The 23,166-nt window shown below is 40.8% G+C and overlaps 1 protein-coding gene across 5 annotated transcripts in view; it reads left to right on the plus strand.

Annotated features, from left to right (window-relative positions):
• Positions 1-23,166, plus strand: part of PPHLN1 (periphilin 1) — a 112,702-nt gene that overhangs the window by 71,321 nt on the left and 18,215 nt on the right. For 4 of the 5 annotated variants that reach the window (XM_081330370.1, XM_081330371.1, XM_081330372.1 and 1 more), the window contains 2 exons: positions 5,327-5,467; positions 14,202-14,389. In XM_081330370.1, the coding sequence (XP_081186496.1) occupies positions 5,327-5,467; positions 14,202-14,389 (329 nt within the window). Of the gene's footprint in view, positions 1-5,326; positions 5,468-14,201; positions 14,950-23,166 lie in introns of those variants that run through there. The other variant, XM_081330374.1, reaches the window with a different exon arrangement.

Raw genomic sequence — 23,166 nt, forward strand, 5'->3', positions numbered from 1 at the left:
CCGACACTCTCTGACCGACGGCACCCTGAGGAGGCCCTCTCTGTGGGAGCGCACAAGACGAAGGGAAGATGACGCCGGCAGCAGGTGATCCCGTAAGTAATCCGGACCCATGCCATTTAGGGCTTTATAGGTCATCACCAGCACCTTGAATCTCACCCGGAGGGCAACTGGAAGCCAATGCAACTCGCAGAGAAGAGGTGTTACATGGGAGTATCGGGAGATTCCCATCACAACTCGCGTGGCCGCATTCTGCACCAGCTGAAGCCTCCGAGTGGTCCTCAAGGGCAGCCCCATGTACAGAGCATTGCAGTAGTCTATACAAGAGGTCACGAGCGCATGAGTGACTATATGCAGGGCATCCCGGTCCAGATAGGGTCACAACTGGCGCACCAGGCGAACCTGGGCAAAAGACCCCCTGGTCACAGCTCCTACATGGTCTTCCAAACTGAGCTGTGTGTCCAGGAGGACACCCAGGTTGCAAGCCCTATCTACGGGGGGGGTAACACCTCACCCCCCCATGGTTAAAGATGGAATAGACTGAATTTCCCGACATGCCGAAACGTACAACCACTCAGTCTTGTCAGGATTGAGCCGAAGCCTGTTCCTCCCCATCCAGACCCGAACCGCCTCTAGGCAACGGGACATCACATCGAGGGCATCACTGGGGTGGTTTGGGGTAGAGATGAAAAGCTGGGTATCATCAGCATACTGATGATACCCCACTCCAAAACCACGAATGATCTCACCCAGTGGCCTCATATAGATGTTGAACAGGAGAGGCAAGAGGACAGACCCCTGAGGAACTACACAAACGAGAGGCCTCGAGGCCGACCTCTGCCCTCCTGTCAGCACCGACTGCGAACGACCCAGGAGGTAGGAGGAGAACCACTGGAGAACAGTGCCCCCCACTCCCAACCCCCTGAGAGGCCGCAGTAAGATACCATGGTCAATGGTATTGAAAGCCGCTGAGAGGTCTAATAGGACTAGGACAGAGGAACAACCCCTGTCCCGAGCCCGCCAGAGATCATTCACCAGTGCGACCAATGCTGTCTCCGTGCTGTACCCGGGCCTAAAGCCCGATTGGTACGGGTCCAGATAATCAGCTTCCTCCAGGAACAGAGGGAGCTGATGCGCCACCACGTTCTCAACAACCTTCGCCAGAAAGCGAAGGTTGGAGACCGGACAATAGTTGTTCAAAATAGCCGGGTCCAGGACAGGCTTCTTGAGGAGGGGGCTCACCACCGCCTCCTTCAAGGCGGCAGGAAAGCTACCCTCACTCAAAGAAGCAGTTATCACTGCCTGGAGCCAGCCTCGTGTCCCCTCCCGAGCCGCATAGACCAGCCAGGAGGGGCACAGGTCCAATAAACACGTGGTGGAGCTCAGCCTCCCCATGATCCTGTCCACATCTTCCAGAGTCACAAGGTTGAACTCTTCCCAGATAACATCACCAAGACTACTCGTGTCACCTCCGTCAGACTCTGCCCAGTCGGAGTCCAGAACGGCCCGAATCCGAGCGATTTTGTCCGCCAGATGTTGGGTTAACTCCTCGGCACGACCCTGCAAGGGCTCCTCCCTCACCTCCAGATTGAGGAGGGAGCGGGTCACCCTTTACAGGGTGGCTGGGCGATTACCTGCTGACACGATGAGGGCAGCAAAGTAGTTAGACTTTGCCGCCCTCATTCCCGCAAGATAAGACCTCGTAGAGGACCTTAGTTGCAATCCGGTCAGATTCCGACTGGCTGGATCTCCAACAGCTCTCTAGGCCCCGTCTCCGACGCTTCATCTCCCGGAGCTCCATGGAAAACCATGGAGCCCACTGGGATCTGCGCCGGATCAGGGGCCGCATGGGTACAACGCGGTCGAGTGCCTCCGTGGCTGCCCTTTCCCAGACTTCCACCAAGGCATCGGCCGGGCTGTGAGCGAAGGCGGCAGGCGGGGACCCAAGCACCACCTGAAACCGCTCAGGGTCCATTAGGCACCTGGGGCGGAACCATCTTGTCGGTTCCGTGGCCCAGCGACGGGGGGTGGCGAAATGGAAGGCCAGCCGCAGGAGATGATGCTCGGTCCATGACAGGGGCATAATAATTGGAGAGCCCCCACCCAGATCATCTAACCACCGTCCAGATAAAAAAACAAAATCGAGCGTGTGACCCCCCCCATGAGTCGGGCCCTGAATTACTTGCATCAGGTCCATGGATTTGAAAGTCCTAGTTTTAGTTAATTGGATAATGTATTTTCCAGGTTAATCAACCATGGCCATTTGTTTAATAGATACAGGTAGTACTTAACTTACAATAGCAATTGGGACCACAATTTCTATTGCTAAGTGATGTAGTCATAAAATGTGATCACTTAGCAATGGCAATCCTTGCACTCCCGTCTGCCAGGCAGATAGGTGGCTGCTGCTGAATACAAAAGGGAATAAGAGGATGTGTGCAGATGTAAGAAAGGCACAGTGAAGTGCATGGAGAGTGGAAGAGAGTTGATGTAGGTGTAAAGAGTCTGAAGAAATGCACAAGTGCTGAGGGCTGGGAGGGATGCATGGAGGTGTGGTGCAGGTCAGGGAGAGTACACAAAATTATGTGTGGTTGCTATGAGTGCAGAAGGGCTGCAGCCACCTCATTCTCTGTCATCCCTTTCTTCTCTTGCCCTCAACCTTTCCCAGAATTAGGCTCTTCTCCAGTGAGTCCTTTCTTCTCATTCGGTGGCCAGAGTGTTTGATTTTCAACTTCAGGATCTGGCCTTCTAAAGAGCAGTCAGGGTTTATCTCCTCTAGGACTGACCGGTTTGATCGCCTTGCAGTCCAAGGGACTCGCAGAAGTCTTCTCCAGCACCATAGTTCAAAGGCTTCAATTCTTTGGCGCTCAGCCTTTCTTATGGTCCAACTTTCACAGCCATACATTGCAATTGGGAAGACCATAGCCTTGACTATATGCACTTTTGTTGGCAGGGTGATGTCTCTGCTTTTTAGTGTGCTGTCTGGATTTGCCATACCTTTCCTCTCCAGGAGCAAGCATCTTTTAATTTCTTGGCTGCAGTTCCCGTGTGCGTTGATCTTGGAGTCCAGGAAAATAAAATCTGTCACTACCTCCATTTCTTCCCCATCTATTTGCCAGGAATTGAGAGGGCCAGATGCCATGATCTTGATTGTCTTAATGTTTAGTTTCAACCCAACTTTTGCACTCTCCTTCTTCACCTGCATCAAGAGGCTCTTCAGTTCCTCTTCACTTTCTGCCATTAGAGTAATATCATCTGCATATCTTAGGTTGTTGATATTTCTCCCGGCAATCTTAATTCCAACTTTTGATTCATCTAGCCTTGCCTTTCTCATGATGTGCTCTGCATATACGTTAAACAGGCAGGGTGACAGTATACAGCCTTGCCGGACTCCTTTCCCAATTTTGAACCAATCAGTGGTTCTGTGTCCAGTTCTCACTGTTGCTTCTTGGCCCGCATATAGATTTCTCAAGAGACAAATAAGATGGTGTGGTACTCCCATCTCTTTAAGAACTTGCCACAGTTTGTTGTGATTCACACAATCAAATGCTTTAGCATAGTCAACAAAGCCGAAGTAGATTTTTTTCTGGAACTCCCTAGCTTCATGATCCAGCGTATGTTGGCAATTTGATCTCTAGTTCTTCTGCTTCTTCGAAATCCTGCCTGTACTTCTGGTAGTTCTCGATCCACATACTGCTGGAGTCTAGCTTGTAGGATTTTAAGCATAACTTTACTAGCATGTGAAATAAGTGCAATGGTGCGATAGTTTGAACATTCTTTTGCACTGCCTTTCTTTGGAATTGGAATGTAAACTGATCTTTTCCAATCCTGTGGCCACTTTTGAGCTTTCCAAATTTGCTGGCAAATTGAGTGTAGCACTTTTACTGCATCATCTTTTAAGATTTTGATTAGCTCAGCTGGAATACTGTCACCTCCACTAGCTTTGTTGTTCAGCTTTCTAAGGCCCACTTCACTTCACATTCTAGGATGTCTGGCTCAAGGTCAGTGACCACCTCATCGTGCTTATCAGGGACGTTAAGCTCGTTCTTGTATAGTTCTGTGTAATTTTGCCACCTCTTCTTAATCTCTTCTGCTTCTGTTAGGTCGCTCCCATTTTGGTCCTTTATCATGCCCATTTTTGCATGAAACGTTCCCTTCATCTCTCCAATTTTCTTGAAGAGATCTCTAGTCCTCCCTATTCTATTGTTTTCTTCTATTTCTTTGCACTGTTCATTTAAGAAGGCATTCTTACCTCTTCTAGCTATTCTCTGGAATTCTGCATTCAATTGGGTGTATCTTTCTTTTTCTCCCTTGCCGTTCGCTTCCCTCCTGTTCTCAGCTATTTGCAAAGCTTCCTCAGACAGCCATTTTGCTTTCTTGCATTTCTTTTTCTTTGGGATGGTTTTAGTTGGTACTTCTTGTACAATGTTGCGAACCTCCGTCCATAGTTCTTCAGGCACTCTGTCTATCAGATCTAATTCCTTAAATCAATTTGTCACCTCTACTGTATATTCATCAGGGATATGATTTAGTTCATACCTGAGTGGCCTAGTGCTTTTCCCTACTTTCTTCAGTTTAAGCCTAAATTTTGCAATGAGAAGCTCATGGTCTGAGCCACAGTCAGCTCCTGGTCTAGTTTTTACTGACTGTATAGCGCTTCTCCATCTTTGGCTTCAGAGCACATAGTCAGTCTGATTTCTTTGTTGACCGTCTTGTGATGTCCATGTCCATTGCTTTATGCATATTTAAAATCTGAAAGATAATATCTTAAAATTTATTTATTTATATCCTGTCTTTATTGTTTTTATAAATAACTCATGACAGCGAACATAGCTAATACTTTTTCCTCCTGTTTTCTCCACAGAGCAGCCCTGTGAGATGAGTTGGGCTTATATAATATATAAAGGTATATAAGATAAGAGGGTGAATGAATGAATGTACCTTTATTGTCAAAGTACAACATGTATACATTGAGGTTGGTATAAGATCACTCAGTTGGCTTTCATGGCTAAGATGGGGTTAGAACTCCATGTTCCAGTTTCTAGACTGGTGTTTAATCACTAGGCCAAGCTTTCCATCTGGTTGCTATCACAGCACATCAGATCTGAAATATCTACTGTGTACCCAATGATTTGTAATATATTTTGATATCTTTAATGTAAGTATACATACATATTTCATAAGTATAATAAATTTGATTGTTTTCCTAATGTGAACTGTGAAGATTGTTTGAAATACAAGAATGCAGATAACTGCTGGCAATTATTTAATTTAATAATATTTCATATAATGGGTTTTAGCCACATGAAATTATTCTTCATTTTTAAAGGCCACATCCTCAGACCCATTATATATAGAACACCATGAAAAAGCAGGTGCCAGTATAACTGACAGCAATGAATTATTTGAAGACAACCATCATGTTACTCGCTCAAAGGCAATTGCTGCAAAGACAAAGGAAATTGAACAAGTAAGCCACACTTTGTTTGCCTTTATGAATATTTGTGAGGGTTTTTTTCCCTCTAAATTAACTTTGCTTTGCAATTATACTAAAGGTTTTAACTGATTTACACAACATAGTTTAAGTTGAAATAAATAGCAAATTTATTACAATGATTTAAATTTCTAAAATAAATCTGGCACATTTAGTACAAAAAAGGATTTAATTGCTTTTGCTGTTTTTTGTTGTCACTCATTGGATTGACAATATAAAGGAATGCTTAGTGAGGTTACCTTGTTTCACTATCTAAATTAGACTTCAATTTTGGAAGTATAAGTTTGTATTTTCACTATAATTTGCAACTTTGTCATGACTATATTTTGGAATGGTATTCAATAATGATTATCTTATGGATAGAGTAATGACTATCTCCGGTATTACTGTTTGTGAACATCTATTAACTTTTGTGGGGCAATGGAGTAAATGCTGATAGCAAAATACATTTCTTCACATCTCTAAATTTTTAACTCACCTTCCATATTTAAATCATCTTACACTGTTTTTAATTTTGGTATTTGTTACTGGGAAAGTAGAGTAAATTTCCTGAGGAATAGGATTACGCTTTTAACAGCACAGAATGCTAACAGGAGTTTAAAAATAAGCTGAGACTGGAGGCAGGTGCTCTTGCTAGCAATAGCAGTAGTGCTTAAATTTATATACTGCTTCATAGTACTTTACAGCCCTCTAAGTGGTTTACAGAGTCGGCATATTATCCCCAATAATCTGGGTCCTCATTTTACCGACCTTGGAAGGATGGAAGGTTGAGTCAACTTTGAGCCGGTGAGACTCAAACTGCTGGCATCCAGCAATCAGCAGAAGTAGCTGCAGTACTGCATTCTAACCACTGTGCCACCTCAGCTTTATAGATGCTAGGTAAAGGTAAAGGTTCCCCCGCACACGTGTGCTAGTCGTTTCCGACTCTAGGGACCGGTGCTCATCTCCGTTTCAAAGCCGAAGAGCCAGCGCTTGTCTGAGGATGTCTCCGTGGTCATGTGGCCGGCATGACTAGATGCCAAAGGCGCACGGAACGCTGTTACCTTCCCACCGGAGTGGTCCCTATTTTTCTACTTGCATTTTGACGTGCTTTCGAACTGCTAGGTTGGCAGAAGCTGGGACGCGTAACAGGCGCTCACTCTGTTACGTGGCACTCGGGATTCGACCCGCTAAACTGCCGATCTTCTGATCAACAAGCTCAGCGTCCTAACCCACTGAGCCACCGCGTCCCTTTTATAGATGCTAGTCATCTATAAAATGAAGCAGTGTAGGTCTAGTATGTTTAATCCCTTTTATGAAGCTGTAGCAACAACTGCTTGGACCCACATCTATTTTAGGCTGTATTAAAAATGATTATTTTGAACCTTTCCCAATATGCTGCTTTTTATATGTATTGAGACTACATCTTGCAGAATGGCCAGTACATCTAAAGAGCAGCATATTAAGAAAAGCAGCTTAGAAAAGAAAGTAACATATTGAAGGAATAGGGAAAAACGTTTTAGAGAAAAATAGTAAGGAGAAAGAAAAATAAAATATACTTAATATTTAAACAAGTGCTTTGATATCATTTTGTTACTTTATAAAATACAGTTCCATAAGTACAATTAGAATAATTGAATGCCAAGATTACATTTTAGAGAGAGTATACAATATATCTATTCATGGATGCTTCTTATTATTGTAGAGGAAACATAGTGATTCATTGCCTTGCTGAACTAAAGCAGTCACTAATCAACTCTTTGCTTTCTTCTTTTTTATATTCTTATGAACTTTTATTTTCCTGTTTGGATAAACCATAGCATTGGGTAAACCATAGCATTCTATTATGTTATAATTTCTAATTCTGATTTAGAGACTGGGTGTGAATCATGGCTAGCCAGTTAAATTAAGCTAAAAAGCTTGTATAATGGTTAGCAGCAAGGAACTGTAAGAAGGGATATACCATAATAATCCTTCCAAGTAGGATCAAGCTATCTGTAATGATATCTTGCATCCCATACACATAAATCCTTAGCAAAATAACAAACTGCTTTTAGCTATTCAAAAAAAAACTCCTTGAAAAGTTTCATACATATTCAGTTCATATTTAAATATTTTGTGCTGTTTCTACAATGTGCTGTTTTTATAGTGTGTTGAATACACCTGTCAGTTTTGCCACCTGTTTCTCTATGTAAATACCTTTGCAATTGTGTAAAATTAAGAAATATAGGTTAAACTAACCATTACAAATTTTCAATAACTACTCATTCATATTTTATTCCTTTTTTTCTTAGTCTGATAGTTGAACTGCTTTACCACATAGTTTTTTTTCTGAGAAGAAAATTCAGTTTGTAGATTTTTATTAGAATTTTGGAATTTTTGTCTCCATTAAAAATGGGATATATTCCCAAGACTATACAGTGAAATCCACCATCTCATTTACATGTGTCTAAATTAAAATTCCTTCCTGTGTGACCTATAAACAGAAAACCAGAATTAGCAATGCGTTTCTAGCTAGCAAATAATACTAAGCAAACAGTTTTTAAGATAAACCTGCACCCTTCCTTTTTTTGAGGAGAACAATTTTACTATGGAAGGGGTTTAGGAAACAGCATTCAGATAGCGTGTTACTTTTATTGTAATAATTGAAGGGTGGGGTCCTTTCTATAGTGAAAAGTGAATTATTCTTTGTTGTATTTTTAAATGTTTATTTTTGTCTTTTTATATTTTACAATCAGTTAAAGACATTAAAAGAGTCATGTCTAACTATGATTTATGCCATCATAAATTTTTTGGCTTATATTTGGAGGACCAGATACTTTAAATGTTGTGGAAGTCCAGTGACCAATTTCTTGAGGTAGTCATGCTTAGTTGAATATATTGCTAGAGTTTTACTATAATATAGAAGGGTTGCATATAATTTCATTTCAGTGAGATAGTTGTGGAAAAGCAGTACTTGATTCCAGCACAACTACAATAGTTTCTTTGTTAGTCTCAGTTATACACAATTGAACAACACAATACAGGTAGTCCTCAACTTACGACTACAATTTACCCCTGGCACCAAGTCAGGCTTCCAACATACAGTCACGTCATCTTATCCCAGCACTTGGAGGAAAACCAGTTCTTCAGTGCAATTCAGAAGGTTAGGAGGGTAGAGGCCTGCCAAATTACAGAGGGAAGAGTGTTCTGCAAGGCAGAGATGGCCATGGAAAAGGCAAGCTGCTTAACTCCCATAAAATGGCAAGGAAGGGATTCAGAGCATGTTCACCTTATATGATCTGGTAGGATGGGTAGATGTCCTTAGGAAAGGCAATTCTGGAAATAACCTGGCCCTGTGACATAGAGGACTTTATGTGATGACCAGCATCTTGTATCCCAAAAGAAACTGGAAGCCAGTGCACCTCATTTCATAGAGGTGCTAATATGAGTAATCCCATCACTATACATGCCACCGTATTATGGATCAGAATCCTATGCATGCTTACTTGGCACGTTGATCAATGAGGTTAACTGCTTTATGTTTGGGATTAGTAAATAGAAGAATTTTTCAATCCCTTGTTGGAATTGCGCAGCTGGTGTCCAAAATAGAGTCAGAGACGCTGACAAGAACTTGTGGTTTTATATAAACAAATATATTTACAGTAAATAAGACAGGCAAACGGGAGCATTGTCAGATAAATCAACCCAGCAGGAACATCAGTAGGTAAATCAAAGAGAGTACATACAGCACTCAGAGGAAAAAAGGCAGGAAATAAGGAAACTCCCCCTGTTCACACACAGCAACCAATTACAGCTCAGATTACCTCATACAGTGGCCAGCGCTCTTTAACCAATTAGTTATTAGTGTGTTCTTACTCATCGTCCAACCCTTCACTGCTCCAGCTATTAAATTATAAATATCTTAACACCCCTCCAATTTATAGCTGGACAGCATTTAAACTAAATTGTTTCACAAGATCCTTGTGTTTCTGTATACCCAATGGCATGGTCATGAGGTCAGCCAAATTATCTTCCAATAGACAATAAATTAGGTCTATTACATTTTCTTTCACTGCTTCTCTGACAGTACAATATTTTATGTCAACATATTTGCTTCTGATTTTTTACACACTCACCTGTTGCCATCTGTATATGTGCTGTATAGCTCCTTCCATTTCAATATCCAAATCCTTCTACAATTGTATATTTTCTTCTTGTAACTTAGAACAGGGATATCAAACTGCCGGCCCGTGGGCCAACTGCATCATTCCAAAACTGTGCCCACCTCATTGCCAGCAATGGAAAAAAAGTCTTCATACGTCGCGACACGTCACATGACATTGCCAGTTTGACACCCCTGACATACACTCCTTCTTATAGTTTCTTTATTTCTACTCCTAAATAATTCTTTATTTCTCCTAGACTCTTTATATTTCTTTTGTTCTACCATAGACAAACCTCCTGGCAATTTCAAGGCCCACAAAAAATGCCACATACCTTCATCTCATGAACTGTGAATCTCTCTGGAGGAACACCTTTGTTTACTCTTTTAGATCTCATTGGAATAAACCTTTCCTGTTTTATTGGAGTCTCGCTTTCTAAACATTTCTCTGAGCTATTCTTAGACCCTGAACTAATCCCGGATTTTTGTTCAACATGCCTGTGTGAATGATCATCCACTGGAGAACTCTAACAGGTATTAAAACTTCAGTATTGGCATGTTCATTTTCCCAATTCTCATGTTCTGAAAAATTTGCAGAACGTGAAATAATTATATTTTTGTTTCTATCTATAAACCTATATGCCTTTGATCCAGATTTTTTAAGTGTAAAATCTTTTAGTAATTTTTTTATTAAAGTATAAAATACAAAGAAAAAAGCGTGCAAAAGTAAAAGAAGAGGGAGGAGGTAAAAAGGGAGATACTGTAAAGGAGAAAAGAAAAAGGCACTGATTTCTGACTTTAGCACAGTAGAAGATAACCACAACTTTGCTTTTACACAATAGATGTACAAGCCATTTCTATAACAATAAGCCTACCTAGTTTACAAAAATAGAATCAAAGTTTCATTTTTTTCTCATTGCAAGCACAAAATTCAGAAGCAATTTCAAAATAGAGACAAGATTAAGTATATTCTCTTCTTTGGGCAAAGGAATCAATTTAACCATCTGCTTTCAGTTGCACTGGGAGTGTTGTACTCACATCATTCTCGTAGGAAAAACAGATGTCAGATTTGTATTCTGAAGTTACAGTTAGGTTATTTTCATTGTCCAGTATTTGTAAAGTTGACGCAGTAGGTTGATAAATTTCAATATCCTCTGTATAATTAATATAGTTTGATTGATTTATGAAATTAAAGATCTTTTGTAATGACTGGTCGAGGGTCTCTTTGATAATAACAAGGAACTCAGGATTAATCATCCTCATAGCTCCCTCTAGTGGTCAAAGACTATTGTTTATTTATTTATTTGTTTTCCTTTCCTGGCTAATCAGAGACCATAAAAATAGAAAAATTTCAAACACCCACATCAAAACAATACAGAGCCAATAATCGTTTAAAAGATAGTAAATTAAAAGCACAACTTTTGCCCTCATATTTCAGGAAGAAAAATACTCCATGCTTCCTTCTTTTGGCTGCCTTCAGCAACCCTCTTGTCATTTAGCAACAAAGGCGTATAGCTTCAAAGAGGAATATTCAGCTGTAGTTAAAGAGAGCCTCTTTTAGCTCATAAAGATAATAGTCTCATAAATTGATTAAGAAATGAAGGGCACGGCTTATTGTCCATTTGAAAAATAAATTCCCAAACAGCTGTTTTATCTACCCTGCCCCCAAGTTTCAGCTCACTCGCTGTTTTGCAGCTCAGCTTCTAAAATGGCTTGCTGACTGATGCTTTATCGGAGGATTGTAAGAGCTGATTCAGAGATACTCCCTAATCTAGGAGGATAAAAAAAAAAGAGGAAGCTTGTTCCTTCTGTTGTTGAGCTGGAAAAATGACAGTCCAGAGAGAGGAGTTTCTCTGGGCGTCTCAGCTGCCGGCCATGTCTTCACCGGAAGTTTGTCTTTGATCCTGATTGATAACCTATAAATTTTAATTTCTTTGCCTTTGGCTGTCCTTTCTTTTTAACTCTTGGGAATGTTCACCCATGCACTGTGGCCAAAGATTCTTAAAAGTTCCAAAGATTTTGTCTTCCATACGACATGTAATATGGAGCTTGATTAATTGATTAATCTATTGACCAAATAATTGGCAGTTAAAATTGCCTTTCACCAATACAGCTTATTCATTCCTGCATCTGCTAGCAGTGCATCATTCATAGTTTGTAGCATATCATTCCTGCCTTCAGCAACTCCATTCTCTGCTGAAGTGTACAGATTGGTTCTTCTATGGCAGGGCTTTTCAACCAGTGGTACGGGTACCACCTGTGGTACATTGGCACCTGGTAGGTGGTACGCGACCATCTAGAAAAGTAGCGGGGGAGGGGAATGAGCTGAACCGGTGGCAGCACTGCACAAGCCTGAGCGAGAGATGGCTGGAGCTGCAGGGCTGTCAGAGCTCAGTGGAAGCGCCAGGATCAGCGCTTCTTCAGGGCTGTCAGGGCTCAGTCAAAGCGCCAGGATCAGTGCCAGGCTCCAGCTGGAGCTCGGTGCTGATCCTGGCACTTCTGCTGAGCCCAAAAGAAGCACCGATCAGCTGGAATGTTGCAGCATCTCCAGGGTCTTGTTATTTACATTCAGATGCTTGGCAACTGATTCATATTTATGGCGGTCACAGTGTCCCAGGGTCATGTGATGTGACCAAAACCTGCTGCAACCACCCAGCAGACGGGGGGAATACAAAACAAACACCCCCACCCCACCCCACTGCCAAACCTCAACAGAAATGCTCACAACAATGAAAACCTTGACACCTTGCTAGGCGACTGGTGGTACTCGGATGTTGCCATATGCTAAAAGTGGTACAGTGGGTGAAAAGGTTGAAAAGCCCTGTTCTATGGGTTGTACCTTTCTTTCTCAGCCACTGCTGAAACATGTTAGACATGAATTCTGTTCCTCTGTGTTTGTAGCTAACATTCATTTTGATTATACCTCCTCTCTATAAACATTACCCACTGCTTAAATTGTTGAAACATTTGTTTTGCTTTTTAGTAAATAACAAAACCCATATCTAGAGAAATCATCAACAGTTACCAAAGCAAATTTGGTCTCTCCCATTGATGGGAGTAGAGAGCCAATTTAATCAGCATGCAGCCACATCAGGTGTTTTCTGCAATACTTTAAAGCTTGCATGACCCAGCCTTCTGTGCAATAAATGTGCACACCCATTATGCTTTGGTTCATTAGAAAAGATTGTCTCTGCACTGCCACCAGTTTCCTTGTGGTTCAAAATATATAAACTGTTCAGTTTCAAACCTTGTGCACACACCCTGTTATTCTTTATGACCTTGCATGTACCCTTTGCAAAAATTACCTCATACCTTTCATTGTCTAAGCAAGACACACTCAGCAAATTGTGATCTAAATCTGGTACATATAAAACCTTATCAATTTACCAATACATGGTACATATACTGTTCCTTGTCCTTGTACAAAAGAATGATTACCATTTGCCAGGCTTACATGTTCCTGGGCAGCAGGTCTCAGACAGAAAAAAAGTTATGGGTTATTTATAATATGCTCACTTAGCCCTACTGTCCAATAACCAAATTTCTTTGTTGTTGTTTTTTGTTTGCCTACACCACAGAAATCTGTTTTCTTTCTTTGATCTCTGCTTTGTTTCTGGAATCTTTTAATCTTCTTATTCCTTCCATCATCAGGTAAATCACATAGAGCATATAGGGCACACAGGGCAAAAAAGCAGGAAACAAGAAAACTCATAGTAACAAATTACAGCTCAGATTCCCTCATGCAGTAGCCAACTCTCTTTAACCAATTAGATATAAGTGTGTGTTCTTACTCATTGTTCAACCCTTCACTGCTCCAGCTATTAAATTTTCAATATCTTAACACTTGTTTTCAAATCTCAGAAAACATGCATAATAAGAGGCACGAAAACTAGGTCCACACATGGTTTTATTACTAAAAAGCCTATGCACAGGAATCTTCTCAACTAATGGTTAGTACCTGCTTGGAGTTAGTTGAGTGTCAACAGAATTCAAGGGGCAGTTGGACTTAGTCTGCTTGTGGCTATGTAGGGAATCTAGGCCAGGGGTGTCAAACTCAATTTCATTGAGGGCCGCATCAGCATTGCGGTTGCCCTCAGGGGGCTGGGTGGGTATGGCCAGGATGGGCGTGGCCTACTGGGTGGGCATGGCTAGAGTGCGTATGGCCTACAGGGTGGGCGTGGCCAGCTCTACATCATTCGCATCAAGGGTGCCTATGGGGGCCTGGGCAGGAGTGGGACAGATCTGAGGGTCTCTGGCAGAAGGAGGGTCTCTGTGCCAGGGACAAGGCTGTGGGGGCCGTTCCATCACTGTTTCCAGGATGGCTTCGCGGGCCACATGAAACCACTTCGCGGGCCGGATCTGGCCCCCGGGCCTTGTGTTTGACGTGTCTGATCTAGGCTGTTCCCTCTTTTACATTCCCAGGTTCTGCCACTCCTCCTAAACACATTTTTCTTCATTCCAAAAAATGGAAGTGTAAACTTAGACCATTTTTTATAAGATCTATAAATCTAGCTTTAGTTCAGTTAGGGGTAGATACTATAGAGTAATGTATTTCATTGCATGCATTTCTAAAACTCATTTTTTTAGGTATATCGGCAGGATTGTGAAACTTTTGGTGCTGTGGTGAAGATGCTGATCGAAAAAGACCCTGCATTAGAAAAACCCATTCAGTTTTCTTTGAGACAAAATTTGCATGAGATTGGTGAGCGATGTGTCGAAGAACTTAAACACTTCATTGCAGAATATGATTCTGCGAGTCAAGAATTTGAAGAAACGTAAGATAAATTATGGGTTACTCAAATATAAAGACTACCTGATTCATGGATGCTAATGATCTAAATTTGGTCATCTTGCATTTGATCTCTTCATAAAATTGAATTAATTGCAAAACATACAATATTATTTACTTAGTTGGTTCCATTTTGAAAATATGTTGAATATATGAAGTTCAATTCATGTCAGTCATGTTTTGAAAATCCTTAACAAAAAGAGCTGCTCCAATTATTGAAACAGGTTGCTATTTGAGTATGACTGACCTTTTGGTAATTTTATTAATATTGATGAATGTATATAAAATAGTAATGTGCACCTGTATATAAATTTTACATATGTGTTGCCTTTAATTAGAGTAGCTATATAAATTTGATTGAAACCATTGTTTGGACAGTTCCATTAAGCTAGTTGTTTACCTTAATGGTTTTGTAAGTTCAAATAGCCTGTATAATATAACTCCTTCAGAGTTGTGTCAAAATGTTCTTGAAAGGTTTGTACAGTTGTATAAACAATATTTGTCTTTAATAGTAATGGAAAATATATATTCTTATTTGCTTCTGCAGTTTCTGTAATTTCCAGTACACTATGGGATATTATTTTTAGAAATGGGTCTAGTGAAGGCAACACAAGTGTTTTCAAAGTATAAGAATTGTGTAATTCATCATTTCACAAATGGTACTGTAATTCAGACAAGATGATATTTCCCATAATTGTGGGGTAGAAGAGTAAGTAAGCTCATAATTGCAATTCAATGGCAGTTGTTGAACTTTATCCAACATCATATTGCTGTTACAATTTGAGTCTAGGGTACTTGAAAGGATTCTTCCAGAATTGCAACAAGGTTGGTTACATTCACATATCATACTTGATAAAATGATTGACTGCCATATGGGCAGCAGGATTATCTATTACAGTTCAAGTGTACTTTCCACATGTAATATACAGAACAATTTTGGTCTTGTAAATTCAAGTGTTGTTTGCCCAATCCTGAAGTAACAAAAAGTAAGTTTCCTCTGTTTAAACAGATGGATGATTTGGCGGCAATACCTCCTGTATTCATAGGAATGGGAAGAAACGTGGTGTAAGTTTGTAGTTTAAACACATAAAAATGGATAAACATACAGATATGCTTCTGAACACTTCAGTCTGTCCCTCAGTTTACCTCAGTTAACTAATGACCAGTGAAAGGGACTGTGAAAGTTTTAACTGAAAGCAGCTAGAACATACTAGATTACATTTCAATGTTCTGATCTATACACAGAATATGGAAATAAACCAAATTTATAAATTATGAAAACAAATGCCCCCAGAAATCGTGGGCATTCCATCACTGGAGGTTTTTTTTAAAAGAGGCTAGACAGTCACTTGTCTGAGATGGTATAGGTTCTCCTGCTTGAGTAGGAGGCTGGACTAGAAGGCCTCCAAGGTCCCTTCCAGCTCTATTCTATTCTAATTACAGAAAGCTAGTTATTAGAAACTGAGTTAAAGAATTGATCTCACTAATTAAATAGAAATAAAATTCAGCAAAAGCCAGTAGAAAATTATATCACTTGCATGCTGATGGAACCTGAGCCTACTTAAGATAGACTCAATAAACAAATCCATATCACACTAAGCAAAGAAACTACAAATGTAGATTTGAACTCAGTGCACCATTAACCATTCTTAGTAGAAAGTATGGTATAATTTTATATAATTGATCTTAGAAATAACTTTCTGCTGATTGTGAAAACATTCACTTTTTTGGTTGTTAGAAGAATATATTGGGCAATTTATTAATCTGAGTTCAAAGTAGAGTGAGATTAACTCACTCATCCAAATCAGCTTTTATGTACTGCTATTTAACCAATGCAAAGAAATAGAAGAAAACAATAACAGTGCAAAGAAATAGAAGAAAACAATAGAATAGGGAGGACCAGAGATCTTTTCAAGAAAATTGGAGAGATGAAGGGAATGTGTCATGCAAAAATGGGCATGATAAAGGACGAAAATGGCAGGGACCTCACAGAGGCAGAAGAGATTAAGAAGAGGTGGCAAAATTACACAGAAGAACTATACAAGAATGAGCTTAATGTCCCTGATAATCACAATGAGGTGGTCACTGACCTCGAGCCAGACATCCTAGAATGTGAAGTGAAGTGGGCCTTAGAAAAGCTGAGCAACAACAAAGCTAGTGGAGGTGACAGTATTCCAGCTGAGCTATTCAAAATCTTAAAAGACGATGCAGTAAAAGTGCTACACTCAATTTGCCAGCAAATTTGGAAAACTCAACAGTGGCCACAGGATTGGAAAAGATCAGTTTACATTCCAATTCCAAAGAAAGGCAGTGCCAAAGAATGTTCAAACTATCGCACCATTGCACTCATTTCTCATGCTAGTAAAGTTATGCTTAAAATCCTAAAAGCTAGACTTCAGCAGTATGTGGATCGAGAACTACCAGAAGTACAGGCAGGATTTCGAAGAGGCAGAGGAACTAGAGATCAAATTGCCAACATACGCTGGATCATGGAGAAAGCTAGAGAGTTCCAGAAAAACATCTACTTCTGCTTCATTGACTATGCCAGACATGTCAAACACAAGGCCTGGGGGCCAGATCCGGCCCGCAAAGTGGTTTCATGCGGCCCACAAAGCCATCCTGGGAAAAGTGAGGGAACGGCCCCCACTGCCTTGGCCCTGGCCCAGAGACCCTCAGATCTGTCCCCACTCCTGCCCAGGCCCCCATAGGCACCGTTGATGCGAATGATGTAGGCCACCCCCACCCAGTAGGCCATGCCCACCCAGGCCACACCCACCCGGCCCCCTGAGCGCAACCACAATGCTGATGCGGCCCTCAATGAAATTGAGTTTGACACCCCTGGACTATGCTAAAGCCTTTGATTGTGTGGATCATAAACTGTGGCAAGTCCTTAAAGAGATGGGTGTACCAGACCATCTTATTTGTCTCTTGAGAAACCTATATGCGGGCCAAGAAGCAACAGTGAGAACTGGACACGGAACCACTGATTGGTTCAAAATTGGGAAAGGAGTCCGGCAAGGCTGTATACTGTCGCCTTGCCTATTTAACTTATATGCAGAGCACATCATGAGAAAGGCAGGGCTAGATGAATCAAAAGTTGGAATTAAGATTGCTGGAAGAAATATCAACAACCTAAGATATGCAGATGATACCACTCTAATGGCAGAAAGTGAAGAGGAACTGAAGAGTCTCCTGTTGCGAGTGAAGAAGGAGAGTGCAAAAGTTGGGTTGAAACTAAACATTAAGAAAACCAAGATCATGGCATCTGGCCCTCTCAATTCCTGGCAAATAGATGGGGAAGAAATGGAGGTAGTGACAGATTTTATTTTCCTGGGCTCCAAGATCACTGCAGATGGGGACTGTAGCCAAGAAATTAAAAGATGCTTGCTCCTTGGGAGGAAAGCCATGGCAAATCTAGACAGCACACTAAAAAGCAGAGACATCACACTGTCAACAAAAGTGCATATAGTCAAGGCTATGGTCTTCCCAGTTGCAATGTATGGCAGTGAAAGTTGGACCATAAGAAAGGCTGAGCGCCAAAGAATTGAGGCCTTTGAACTATGGTGCTGGAGAAGACTCCTGCGAGTCCCTTGGACTGCAAGGCGATCAAACCGGTCAGTCGTAGAGGAGATCAACCCTGACTGTTCTTTAGAAGGCCAGATCCTGAAGTTGAAACTCAAATACTTTGGCCACCTAATGAGAAGGAAGGACTCACTGGAGAAGAGCCTAATGCTGGGAAAGATTGAGGGCAATAGAAGAAGGGGACGACAGAGAATGAGGTGGCTGGATGGAGTTACTGAAGCAGTAGGCGTGAGCTTAAATGGACTCCAGAAGATGGTAGAGGACAGGAAAGCCTGGAGGAACGTTGTCCATAGGGTCGCGATGGGTCGGACACGACTTCGCAACTAACAACAACAACAATTTAACCAAACAGGATATAACAATGTATCCTGTATAAATCACCTTTTAAGAAAGCAATATGTTATCTGTTTTAGGTTTAGAACCTAGCATTGAAATTTAGCTTAAAGTATAATGTTTAGCCCAATTTATACATGCCAGTTTTTCTTGTTTAATTTACACAAAGTTTATTGACCCATAAATAATTATTTAATATTGTGAACCATAGCTAAAACATTATTTACATAGCTGCACTATGCATACAGAGCTTTACTATCAAAAATTAAACATTTCATTATAAATGTATGAATATTTAACAAACTCCTGCCTAAACCAAACTGATCTTAAACCTTCTAACAAAATTATTTGTCTATTTTAAACAAATACCTTGTAATTCAGGAATATAAAAATAGTTGAATAAATCTTAATTTTACAATATATACATTAATTGCACTGTTAAGTTATGAATAGAGGAAATTGTAAAATACTACACAATAAATCTCTGATAACTCTTAATTGCTGCTCGTATTACATTTGAAACTTGAAATACTGTTCCAAATATATTTTCACATATTTTCATAAGTTTTAATTTAAGCAAATTCAGTGACATCTTATTTTGAAAGCAGGGATTATTAGCTCACATCACATAAATTTTTACAAGCTGTAGATTAAGATTATATTAAGCAAAATTTGCCTGAGATTCACTCCCATGAAGATATAAAAGAATAGTCAATTTGATAAGAAGCAGTTTAATGTCTAGCACAGAATCAGGTAATTATTGCTTGGCATCAAAATGGTTGGGTTACATTAAACATACATATATAGGGAAAGAAACTGCAAAAATCAAATTATTTGCACATAACATTAAATGGGCAATCATTACTGTCAATGGTCATATTCCCTCAGAGGGTAATAGTCTCTCTGAAGATTCATGCCATGAATAGGACCATCATTTTTCTTTTTTCTTTTTGAAAAGACAAACTGGATTGGATAGCTTGTTTTTGCCAGAAGCTTGAATTGATCCTTTGGAAAATTTATTCCAATTAAAATATTGCATTTCTCCCTTCAAAACAGAAACTTTTGAAATTAGGCCAGGATCTGTCTAAAATATTAATTCTTCATACTATTCATCTTTGTTTGGAAAGCTGCCCAGTTTCCATCATCTCTATTGATCATGTTAACAGAGCTGATGGGAACAAGAATCCAATAAAATCCAAAGTACAGACTCATCTCTGATTTAGTACTTTATCCATAAACAAGGCTGAAGTTGAAACTCAAATACTTTGGCCACCTAATGAGAAGGAAGGACTCACTGGAGAAGAGCCTACTGCTGGGAAAGATTGAGAGCAATAGAAGAATGGGACGACAGAGAATGAGGTGGCTGGATGGAGTCACTGAAGCAGTAGGCATGAGCTTAAATGGACTCCAGAAGATGGTAGAGGACAGGAAGGCCTGGAGGAACGTTGTCCATGGGGTCGCGATGGTTCGGACACGACTTCGCAGTTAACAACAACCATAAACAAGGAAGACTGTGTCCTGAGCCTGGCATTCATATACTCTTTTCATATAATCAGAGGGAAAATTTCTAATGTTTGTTTATTTTCCCTAAATCTCAAGTTGTATGCAAACCAGAATAGTTCTAAAGAAGGTAATCAATATCAAAGGTTTTATTTTTTATTTTTTGATGTAGTGTCTTAAACTGCTTTCAAAGCCTTGATGAAGAACATAGACAAAATTTATCCATGTTACAGATTGTGCTGACATTATTTAGTTACACACGATTTGAAGCACAGTGTAGACACGAAGTTTATAGGCAGTACATTTTAGGAAATTATACAGTTTTTGCCTTTGTGCGCTTTCCTTTTTTTAGATTTTGTTATCTGTCGTTGGGTAGTAGGAGGTTCAGCACTTGGACTAGAAACAAAATCTGCATAGCAGGGATATCTCACAGATCTTGTCTGTGGAATGGGTTGTCCTAAAAAATATCCTTCCTCTTCAGAATCTGAAGATGATGAAGATGAACACCAAGAATCTTTGTCTTCAGCCAAAAATTCAAAAAACTGATCTCTTGGTTTCCCCATTGCATAGTCAGGCGCAAGATGATTATATTGGCTGATAAAAGTTGGAGTATATGCCCGAACTGCCTGAGGATTTTTATTCTGAATAAATGCATTATAATCCTGAGAGGAATAAAAATTAAGCCTTTGTTTTGGAAAAGGTTTTTTTTCTGCAACCAGATGAAGTGCATTGTCAGATCGAGACTTTCTGTTCCTTTGATGATGTTTTTTTCCATGGTCTTCAAACTGATAAACACGTCTGCAAGTCCTTTCACTCATAGGAGGGTGGTGAATATCAAGATTGTGATAGTTTCCATTATCAATGACATCATCTGAAAATTTTACTTGCTGAGGCCTAATCTGCGATTTGGATCTTCTTAGTACTGGCACATGCATTGATTTTTCTTCTGGCAGTGTCTCAGCCTGACATAATTCAGAACTCACACTTCTCAAAGACTCAATGCTTCTATGAAGCATTGATGAATTCAGAGTTCCCATGTTGCTCATTTTCTCACAATCCTCCGCCTCTAGCTCCTGATAGGCTTCAAAGGAGTACAGAGGTGGTCTTGGTTTGATTTCATTAATTGAAGCACCTAAGAATTAAAAGAAATTTTTTTAATTTCAGTTGGAAAAATTATTTTATCCAGTTAAATTCTAAAAATGTAATTTAAGTTTATTAAAAAGCCATATTTGGATTTTGAATGTGGAATGTGTGAATTACTTATCTATTCAAATTTTCCTTCTTCAAACACAGTGCAAGGAGAACAAAACAACAGCATAATGTATCAGATTTCTGAATTATTTCAGTGACAACTAACTTGGTGATATACAATCAACCACATGCATATTTCAGAATAAAATGAATTGCCTTTCCCATTAGCTATAGATATTAAACAAAATTGACAATAAAATTTTGAAATAACTTTTGATTATTAGTGATAACTGAAATTGCTGGTTTCAAAGCAGGTTTCTTAGGGAAACCACCTCTTTCAACATAAGCATGATTTTCCTTCCACAATCGGGTTGACTATCACTAGGATTCAGTTAGTTATTCTCCTCCCTGACAGCCTGAACCAACAATGAAGAGTAAGAGCCTCCAAGTAGCAGAACTGATATAACAAAGGACGTTGTCCACTTTCTTAACAGTATAGGCTAAAAAAAATTCTTCCAAGTAACCACAAAATGTTACTCTTGGATTCTGACGATCTCACTTCCAATTCAAAGCAATTACTGTATATCCATAAAGTGTGCAGCTCAGTCAAGTGTTCATTGACATAATCATAAGGGGTTCAAGAGGGAAGCTTCTACTCTATTGCTGTCTTAGCTCTGACCCCTGTTGGAGAACATGGTTTTGTTAATTTATGTAATTATTTATCAAATTTCTATACTGCCCATCACAATTATGTTTATGTTTATGTTTATTGGATGTATATACCGCCCTTCTCCCGTAGGACTCAGGGCAGTTCACAAGGAATTTAAAATAACAATACACATTACAAAAGTTAAGAACAATTAAAATAATTAAATTTAGTCCTTAAATAAAATAAAACCCCTATTAAACTCCAATTAAAACCCAATTAAATAAAATTACAATTAAAATTCTCAGTCCTGGATGGAAAGCTCAAAGAGCCAGGTCTTCAAGTCCCGGCGGAATGAACGAAGGTCAGGGGCAGTCCTGAGCTCTACGGGCAGCTGGTTCCAAAGGGCAGGCGCACCCACAGAGAAGGCCCTCCCCCTGGGTGTTACCCGCTGGCAATCTTTTGCCGGCGGTACCCTGAGAAGGCCCTCCCTGTGGGAGCGCACAGGACGAAGGGAACTTGATGCTGGCAGGAGGTGTTCCCTCAGATATCCTGGACCCAAGCCATTTAGGGCTTTATAGGTCATCACCAGCACCTTGAATCTCACCCGAAGAGCAACCGGAAGCCAATGCAGCTCGCGGAGCAGAGGTGTTACATGGGAGTATCGGGAAACCCCCATCACAACTCGCGCGGCTGCATTCTGCACCAGCTGAAGCCTCCGAGTGGTCCTCAAGGGCAGCCCCATGTAGAGAGCGTTGCAGTAGTCCAACCGGGAGGTCACGAGCGCATGAGTGACTGTGCGTAGGGCATCTCAGTCCAGATAGGGCCGCAACTGGTGCACCAAGTGAACCTGGGCAAAGGCCCCCCCTGGTCACGGCTCCTATATGATCTTCAAAACTGAGCCGCGAATCCAGGAGGACGCCCAAGTTGCGAGCCCTATCAACGGGTGGTAACACCTCACCCCCCATCATTAAAGGTGGAATAGACTGGTTAACCCGAGATGCTGGTACGCACAGCCACTCAGTCTTGGCAGGATTGACACGAAGCCTGTTTCTCCGCATCCAGACCTGGACCGCATCCAGGCAACGGGACATCACGGCGAGGGCATCGCTGGGTTGGTTCGGGGTGTAAAGAAAAAGCTGGGTATCATCAGCATACTGATGATACCCCACCCTGAAACCACAAATGATCTCGCCCAGCGGCTTCATATAGATGTTGAACAGGAGGGGAGAGAGAACCGACCCCTGAGGAACTCCACAAACGAGAGGCCTCGGGGCGGATCTCTGCCCTCCCATCAACACTGACTGCGAGCAGCCCAGGAGATAGGAGGAGAACCACTGCAAAACAGTGCCTCCCACTCCCAACCCCCTGAGACGCCGCAGTAGGATACCATGGTCGATGGTATCAAAAGCCGCTGAGAGATTTAATAGGACTAGGACAGAGGAACAACCCCTGTCCTGAGCCCGCCAGAAATCATTCACCAGCGCGACCAATGCTGTCTCCGTGCTGTA

This window comes from Vipera berus (assembly GCF_964194415.1).
Source record: "Vipera berus genome assembly, chromosome: 6".
NCBI classification, from domain to species: Eukaryota; Metazoa; Chordata; class Lepidosauria; order Squamata; family Viperidae; genus Vipera; species Vipera berus.